The following is a 9,106-nucleotide window of genomic DNA, read 5'->3' as shown; positions in this document are numbered from 1 at the left end:
AAACCAGGCATCCTCCTTTCAAGGGCTCCTGATTCCTGAGGACCAACTCCTGCTGCTAATCCTAGGAGGCCTCCCCGTCCCTTCCCTGGAGGAAGGAGCCAGGTGGAGAGCTGATGTCCAGTGCTGAGCAAGGAGAATGTTGCTAGGGTATGTACAGTCAGGCAGCACAGCTGCACAAGCCAGACAGCTACGGTCAGCCACCACCAGCACTCGGGGACTGGACTCTTCCTAGAACACTCTTTCTCCTCCAACCCATGTCCTGATGCCTGCCCTGGGCTGCACTGTCTGGGACCAGCAGCTACAGCCCGACACCCCTGAGCCATGCCCAAGGTCTGAGCCACTTGCTCTGGGCACACTCCTCGTGGGATTTGGGGTGCTGCTGCCCAGTGCCAGCAGCCCCTTGGCACAGGGGTTCCCAGAGGCCCTTCAGTGCCATGTCCGACCCCCTCTCCCTGCTGGTAGCTCCACAGGCTTCTTGCCACTTCCACCTGCTGCCCACTCTGGGACGCTGCCAGGGCTTAAGGGTCTTGGGACTGTGTCCTGTAGTTTAGGCCCCCTCTCAGCTATAGGGGAAGTGCCAGCTCTAGGGATGGCCTTGTCGTGCCTCGTCTCTCCAGCTGGCCTTGGAGAGAAGAGCTGGATTGTGCCCTCGGGCTGTTCAGCGTCTGCTGGGCCAGGAGGCCGGCTGTCACGCCATCAACCCACCCGTGGCCTTGGGAGCCCAGGAGGACACGAGCAGCAGGCCCAGACCCTGCAGAGCACTGATAAGATGGGCCAGGGACACGCCTCTCCAGGCCCAGCGGCCTTAGTAGCCCGGCCCCTCCGGAGCTGGGGTCCAGGCCTCCCCAGAACTGCAGCTGGAGCTTCATCCTTTTCGGGAAGGGCAGGACCTGGCGTGGGAGGGGAGACTGGGACGGGGCTAGAGGCAGGCTCTGCCGCCGAAATGATGGCCTGTCACGGCTTCTGCCTGCGCTCCCCAGGACCCCCCTCAGAGGGGACATTTCACAGCCTCAAAACCATTTCTGGACTTGGCAACCGCTCGGCCCCCAGCCCCGCAGTGGCTAGGAGAAGCCTGTACGGACGAGGGGAAGGACGAGGAGAGGGGAGGAGACGATGAAGGGGGTCAGAGCAGCGATTGGAGCCGAGAGCTGGAAGCGCCTTAAAGAGACTGCGCGGTCCCCGCCCCCCTTCCCGCCAGCCTCAATGAATTAGAGCTGTGTTTCCCAAACTTGCCTGATCATAAGCAGCCTCTGGGGCCCTAGTTAGAGATACAGGTTCCGGAGTACCTCCCTTCGAGATTCTGATTCAGTAGGCCTGCGGGTGGAGCCGAGGAATCTGTAATTTTAACACGCTCCCACGTGATTCTCGTGAACAAGCAAGTTTGGGAAATACTGAATTAAAGGAAACGGGGCCTGGCTGCAGAAGCAGCCTCCACTAGGGGGCTTCGGCGGGAGGATTCCCGGGGGCGTCGCCTGCTTCCGCCGCCGCCTCCTTCAGTGAAAGTCCCTTTTGGGTCCAGCTGCCACAGCCACCGCGCTCCCTCAGGCCGGGCGGGGGACACCCCAGGTCTGCGTGGCCCCCGCGCCGCCACGCCCAGTGGCCGCTCGAGCCCTGCGAGCAGGGGGAGGAGCTGCCGCCAGTGGAGGCGGAGGAGGTAGAGGAGGCGGAGACGGCCGAGACCGCGGAGAAGGCGGAGAGGAAGGTGGAGGCGGAGGCGAAGGTGGAGGGGAAGGCGGAGGCGGCGGGGAAGGTGGAGGCGGCGGGGAAGGTGGACGCCACCGAGAAGGTGGAGACGGCGGGGAAGGTGGACGCCGCCGGGAAGGTGGAGACGGCGGAGGGTCCGGGCCGCCGGGCTGAGCTCAAGCTGGAGCCCGAACCCGAGCCGGTCCGGGAGGCGGAGCAGGAGCCGAAGCTGGAGCTGGAGGATGAGAACCCAGCGCGGAGCGGCGGTGGCGGCAGCAGCGACGAGGTTCCTCCCCCCACCCTTCCCTCCGATCCACCGCGGCCCCCCGATCCCTCTCCGCGTCGCAGTCGTGCCCCGCGCCGCCGACCCCGGCCCCGGCCCCAGACCCGGCTCCGTACCCCGCCGCAGCCTAGGCCCCGGCCCCCGCCCCGGCCCCGGCCCCGGCGCGGCCCTGGGGGCGGATGCCTGGATGTGGATTTTGCCGTGGGGCCACCAGGCTGTTCCCACGTGAACAGCTTTAAGGTGGGAGAGAACTGGAGGCAGGAACTGCGGGTTATCTACCAGTGCTTCGTGTGGTGTGGAACCCCAGAGACCAGGAAAAGCAAGGCAAAGTCGTGCATCTGCCATGTGTGTGGCACCCATCTGAACAGACTCCACTCTTGCCTTTCCTGTGTCTTCTTTGGCTGCTTCACGGAGAAGCACATTCACGAGCACGCCGAGACGAAACAACACAACTTAGCCGTAGACCTGTATTACGGAGGTATATACTGCTTTATGTGTAAGGACTATGTATATGACAAAGACATTGAGCAAATTGCCAAAGAAGAGCAAGGAGAAGCTTTGAAATTACAAGCCTCCACCTCAACAGAGGTTTCTCACCAGCAGTGTTCAGTTCCAGGCCTTGGCGAGAAATTCCCAACCTGGGAAACAACCAAACCAGAATTAGAACTGCTGGGGCACAACCCGAGGAGAAGAAGAATCACGTCCAGCTTTACGATCGGTTTAAGAGGACTCATCAATCTTGGCAACACGTGCTTTATGAACTGCATCGTCCAGGCCCTCACCCACACGCCAATACTGAGAGATTTCTTTCTCTCTGACAGGCACCGATGTGAGATGCCGAGTCCCGAGTTGTGTCTGGTCTGTGAGATGTCGTCGCTGTTTCGGGAGTTGTATTCTGGAAACCCGTCTCCTCATGTGCCCTATAAGTTACTGCACCTGGTGTGGATACATGCCCGCCATTTAGCAGGGTACAGGCAACAGGATGCCCACGAGTTCCTCATTGCAGCGTTAGATGTCCTGCACAGGCACTGCAAAGGTGATGATGTCGGGAAGGCGGCCAACAATCCCAACCACTGTAACTGCATCATAGACCAAATCTTCACAGGTGGCCTACAGTCTGATGTCACCTGTCAAGCCTGCCATGGCGTCTCCACCACGATAGACCCATGCTGGGACATTAGTTTGGACTTGCCTGGCTCTTGTACCTCCTTCTGGCCCATGAGCCCAGGGAGGGAGAGCAGTGTGAACGGGGAAAGCCACATACCAGGAATCACCACCCTCACGGACTGCTTGCGGAGGTTTACGAGGCCAGAGCACTTAGGAAGCAGTGCCAAAATTAAATGTGGTAGTTGCCAAAGCTACCAGGAATCTACCAAACAGCTCACAATGAATAAATTACCTGTCGTTGCCTGTTTTCATTTCAAACGGTTTGAACATTCAGCCAAACAGAGGCGCAAGATCACTACATACATTTCCTTTCCTCTGGAGCTGGATATGACACCGTTTATGGCCTCAAGTAAAGAGAGCAGAATGAATGGACAATTGCAGCTGCCAACCAATAGTGGAAACAATGAAAATAAGTATTCCTTGTTTGCTGTAGTTAATCACCAAGGAACCTTGGAGAGTGGCCACTATACCAGCTTCATCCGCCACCACAAGGACCAGTGGTTCAAGTGTGATGATGCCGTCATCACTAAGGCCAGTATTAAGGATGTACTGGACAGTGAAGGGTATTTACTGTTCTATCACAAACAGGTGCTGGAACATGAGTCAGAAAAAGTGAAAGAAATGAACACACAAGCCTACTGAAGTGACACACAGACCTACCTGCAATGGAAGATGACGACACCAATACTACAACTGGCATCGAGATCTAAAGGACCTACTTGACCATGGCCCATGGGCCTGACAGAGTAAGAATTGAACAGTACCCAGTGTCCAAAAGGTCCTGATTGGAAGAGAAATAGAAGGGGAGGGAGAAGAGGCTCTAGTCTAAACAGTTGATGAAAGGGAAATTAAATGGTAGAAACACTCTGGGTAAGGAAGGCAGGAGCAGGAAAATGCTGACACTGGTACATATCCTATATTCCTCCAAAAGATTGTGTGGGAAAGTGTGGGGGGGAGGGGGGTGGTGGGGGGGTGTGCCCTTGTAACCGTAAAACATCTTTCTCCATGGGTGTTTCAGCTTCAATTGACCAATCACATAACAGTTATATGTTTGGGGGGAAAAAGAAAAGTTTCTAAAAAATGTAGCCCATTACATATATGGGTATGAAAGCAGAAAAGTGGAGGAGGCAGGGATATCATTGACAAACACCTTTGCCAGTTTCTTTGTATTCGTGATTTTTTGTGCTATTAAATGCAGTATTAAAACAAGAAAAGCCCACCTGGGCTAGTGAAAGGAGAGGAAATAAGGGGGCTTGTATAAGGGGAGCACTCGCTCCAAAAGTAGAGAAGACAAGAAATGCTGTAAGATAAGCAACCAACGCAGACAGGCCTCAGCTAAGAGTATAGTGTGTGTGTTAAAAAAAAAAAAAAAAAAAAAAAAAAAAAAAAAAAAAAAGCTGTGTGATATACTTGAGCAAATCAATGAACCTCTTTGCGATTGTTTTATCATCTGTAAAATGCAGATAATTCCTACCTTAAAGGGTTATTGTTAAAGATTAAATGATATAAAAATGTGTCAAAGTATAAAGTAAAAGGCTTGGAACTTTGTAGGGACTCAGTAAACGTTTGTTGGATCCAAACCTGAAACTTCTTTGGACCAGGCCCCGAATGCATCAGAGGTGGGGGTCAGTCCCGCCTGAGACCGCTGGACAGAAGGGACACACATCATGTCACATGCAGTCACACACACATTCTCCACAACTCCCTCCCCAATGCTGTCTATTTAGAGTACCAAGGCAATGAACTCCACTTTTGTCCCTTGTGTGCAGGGCATCACAGTGGGTGCCACCTGGGATTGGGGGTGGAAAGAACCATAGCTGTCCCATAAGGTCATTATTCTGTCCTTATGGAGGACAGTCGTGTTGCTTTCATGATTCAGATCCCAGTGATGGGACTCTCATGGCCAGTAGGCTGCCAGGCTTGCACATGAGGGAATTTGGTGGTCTTCGTCTTCTAAAAACATTATGGGTTCAGTTGCTATGTTTACTCACAGGCACAGATCAGTAGAAAGACTGTTTTCCAAAGTTCACTGGCCCATCAGCCCAGGGATATTGATAGAATGGCTTGTTGGCCCCTTCCCTGATACTGACAGAGGGCAGAGCAGCCTGCAGAGAGCTGAACTGAAACAGGTGGGATGAACCCAGGGTGGAGGAAGCACTATGAGTCCTTCTCTCATCAGTGTCAGGTAGAAAAGTAATTATTACCTAGAGAATCCTGGAGGGAAATTAAACGTGTATCAGATCCATGGGGCTTGGATCCACTGGCTCTGGTAAAAGGCTGGGCTCCCCATTGCTTCCCAAGTCTACTTCATGGTCCACTCATTTGGAAATACATGTTTATTTACGTGGCTGTGGGTGCATCACAACTAGCTCATAGGCATTTTTAGGACAAGAGTTATGTCTCCTCTTGTACCTTGGGATGCATTCTCATTCCCTTGACTCCTGTCACATGGTAAGTAGGTATTCAAAACATTTACTGAATGAATGAATGGATGGATGAGTTAATGAATCAATACACCTTCTTTTCATAACCAAGATTTCATTAACACCTAGGGCTCATAATTTTCAGGAAAAAATGTAAAAAGTTGTTATTTTTGGTGTCTTGTAGGATGGGAGAGATCAAGAGATGGGTGACTTTGGATGGCACTTGGCAACTTCGTGCAGGGTGTCTGACTACCTTTTGGGAAGGGTCTGGTATCCCTACCTGGAAGGACACAGCCATGTCCTCATTCTTCATCTCTGCCAGGGGAAGAGTCCAGGCAGGCCTGTGCCACCAGATCCTGACTGCTTGCACAGAAAGTGACCTTTAAAATTTTTAAACATTTTTATTTGGGAATCATTTCAAACTTACAGAAAAGTTATAAAAAATAGTATAAAGAGCATCGGTATGCTCTTTACCAGATTTACCCATTGTGAAATTTTACCTCATTTGTATTATCATTTGCACATGTGCACTCTTATAAATGGGGGTGTGTATATTTTTGAACCATATGAAGATAATTACATATATCATGGCCCTTCACACCTAAATACATCAGTGTACATTTCCTAAGAATAGGCATATTCCCCACATCACTACAGTAGAACTGCAGAAAATTTAACATTGATACGATACGTTAATCTACCATTTGTATTCCAACTTTGTTTGTTGACCCAGTAATGTCCTTTATAGCATTTTCCCACTCTATTGCAGAATCTGGCCTAGGGTGAAGTATTGCATTTAGTTGTCATATCTCTTTAAGCCTCCTTTAATCTGGAACATTTCCACAACCTTTCTTCATCTTGTATGGCATTCACATTTTTAATAGCACATTCCTCATTTTGGGTTTGTCTGACACAGGAAACCCTTTTAAATACCCTGCACTCAACGATAGTTCTAAAAGGAACTCACTGAAAGTTATGAATGGCACGAGATTGCTGAACCTGACCTCTCTGTCTCCGCTGGTGGAAGGCACAGACCGCCAGGGGGAGCAGCTGTGCCGGGCACTTCCTAATTGAACCTCACACCTCTATCTGGAAAACAGCATTGTCCCTTAGCAACAGGGCAACCATTCAAGGCCAGCCCTATGCCCCTACCAGTCACTAACCCCCGAACTGAGCAATGGAATGTAACAGCAGCCAGTGCCTGCCTTCAGATCATACCATCGTGGAACCCAAGGCATCATGTATTCAGCAGGTATGTGTTAACCTTAAACTCAAACTGAGATCCAGGCATGTTTGAGAATGTCTGGCACATGGTCAGGCACCTCTACGATTAGGGCCTTTAGGGGTATCAGGAAGTAGCACCCTTGGCACCTTCTTCAACATTCCGATGGTGAGCACAAGTACAGCAGTGGCAGGTGGGGAGGGAAGGGGTAACTAGTTCTTAAACAGCTTCATGGTCAGACTATACAAAGATAGGGGCCCAGAATAAGTAAGAAAGAACATGGGAGATGGTGAAAATGGATTGGTTTGTAACCTACTGGAGACTTGCAGACACAATTGGGTTATTTTTCATGTGGGCTGGAGTTCCTAGATGAGCAAATGGGGCAAGAACCGGTGAAATTTAAGCTAATTTTTTTCTTTTTTTTTGAGACAGAGTCTTGCTCTGTCGCCCAGGCTGGAGCGCAGTTCAATGGCGTGATCTCGGCTCACTGCAACCTCCACCTCCTGGGTTCAAGCAATTCTCCTGCCTCAGCCTACTAAGTAGCTGGGATTACAGGCGCCCACCACCATGCCCAGCTAATTTTTGGTATTTTTAGTAGAGACAGAGTTTTGCCGTGTTGGCCAGGCTGGTCTCGAACTCCTGACTTCAGGTGATCCACCTGCCTTGGCCTCCCAAAGTGCTGGGATTACAGGCTTGAGCCACTGCGCCAAGCTAAGTTAATTCTTTAACAGAGACTTCATTTACATCCACATACTGTTAGGACTGGGAGACTTGGTTCGTATGTAGATTTGTGATCTGGATTCAGAAGGGCACAGGTGAAATATGGGTGCTCACAACTGGGAGCATCAACCACCCATAGAGTTCAGAACCATGTACCAAACAATGAGATACTGCCCTGTCACCCATTACACATTCCTTCCCACAATTTCGTGGCATAATTTGGTTAGAAATCCAGGGCCCTGCCATTTACCATTTCCTGGAGTAGCCAGATGCTAAAACTGACTCTGGCCTACAGGTCATATTGGTAACTGTCTCTCTTATTCACTGTCTACAGGGAATTCTGATCAGGGACGCCATCAACCAAAAGGCCTTTTTCAAATCAAGAAACAGAATGGCCCCCATGCAACTCTTACTTTCAAAATGCAGTAGACCTGGTGCCAGAAGCCTGTGTTTCCTCCAAATGTATGTCTCACACCCAGAAATGAAGGCCCAGATCCTCTGAAAGTATGTAGCCCAGCACTCACCACAGTGCGTCATTACACACTTGCTCTGCAGGTGACCCAGTGCCATTTTTAAACTCTTGTATTGAAGTATATCAGATAAACAGGAAAAGTACACATATCATATATAACTTGATGAATTTCTACAAAGTAAACATATCCCTGTAAACAGCATCCAGATCAAGAAACAAAACACTCCCCAGAACTCAGACACCTATCCTGACTTCTTTCACTGTAGATTAGTGTTGTCTGTCTTTAGATCTTCTCTAAATGCAGTTGTTCAGCGTGTACTCTTTTATGTCTGGCTTCTTTTGTTCGATAGTCATTTTATGAACTTCAGACCTCGAGTCTTAAAAATTTATTTATTTTAAAAATTTTTTTTAAGAAAAAGAGGAGAGAGTGGGCCGGCCTCTGTGAAATGAGATCAGCCTGAAGTCTTTTTGTCAAGAAAAATTAGGAGGAACTTCATTATTTCTGTCTAATGAACTAAGGATAGGAATCCCTACTCGTCTTTGTGATTTATTTGTTTGTTTATTTATTCATTTATTCATTTTCTTTTGAGATGGGGTCTCACTCTGCTACCCAGGCTAGAGTGCAATGGTGTAATCATGGCTCACTGCAGCGTCGACCTCCTGAGCTCAAACAATCCTCCCACCTCGGCCTCCTGATACTGAATCAATTCAGAGGGACTCAGGCCATTGCAAAGTTGTGTCTTTGCCTTGAGAATGTCTATAATCTCACTCAGGTACAAGAAAGTGTCTTAAGAGTGTCTGTAATATCACTCAGGTAAAAGAAAATGGTGGATGGAAAATAACCTTCCAAAGAAGCTTGGGTTAATTTAAGCACCCAAGAAATGTTAATCTTGGGCAACACTTCAGCCTTGTTCCAGTAGCTCCTGAGTACAATATTCTGGCAATTTCTCAAACTTTAATATGCATCAGAGGTCCTCATGTACCAGCAGAGCTCATTAACACACAGATTGCTGGGTCTCACCCCCAGAGTTTCTGGTTCAGTAGATCTGGGATGGGGGCTTGAGAATTTGCATTTCTAACACATCCCCAGGTGATGCCCATACTCCTGGTTCTGGGACCACACTTTGAGAACCGCT

General features: G+C 49.7%; 2 protein-coding genes across 2 annotated transcripts; one reads left to right on the top strand and one right to left on the bottom strand.

The window, feature by feature from the left end:
* Positions 1-245: 245 nt before the first annotated feature.
* On the bottom strand, positions 246-1,564 carry LOC112616098. The gene has a single exon (XM_025373051.1). It carries the CDS (start codon positions 999-1,001, stop codon positions 564-566), a length of 438 nt encoding a protein of 145 aa, XP_025228836.1. The 5' UTR covers positions 1,002-1,564; the 3' UTR covers positions 246-563.
* On the top strand, positions 1,114-4,720 carry USP27X (ubiquitin specific peptidase 27 X-linked). The gene is made up of 3 exons (XM_025373293.1): positions 1,114-1,175; positions 1,403-1,654; positions 1,762-4,720. The coding sequence occupies exons 1-3, from the start codon at positions 1,114-1,116 to the stop codon at positions 3,773-3,775; spliced, it is 2,328 nt and encodes a 775-aa protein (XP_025229078.1). The 3' UTR covers positions 3,776-4,720.
* The last annotated feature ends 4,386 nt before the right edge of the window (positions 4,721-9,106 follow it).

Source organism: Theropithecus gelada, chromosome X (assembly GCF_003255815.1).
Source record: "Theropithecus gelada isolate Dixy chromosome X, Tgel_1.0, whole genome shotgun sequence".
NCBI lineage: Eukaryota > Metazoa > Chordata > Mammalia > Primates > Cercopithecidae > Theropithecus > Theropithecus gelada.
Note: the sequence above shows the minus strand (reverse complement) of the source record. Positions and strands in the feature narration are given on the sequence as shown.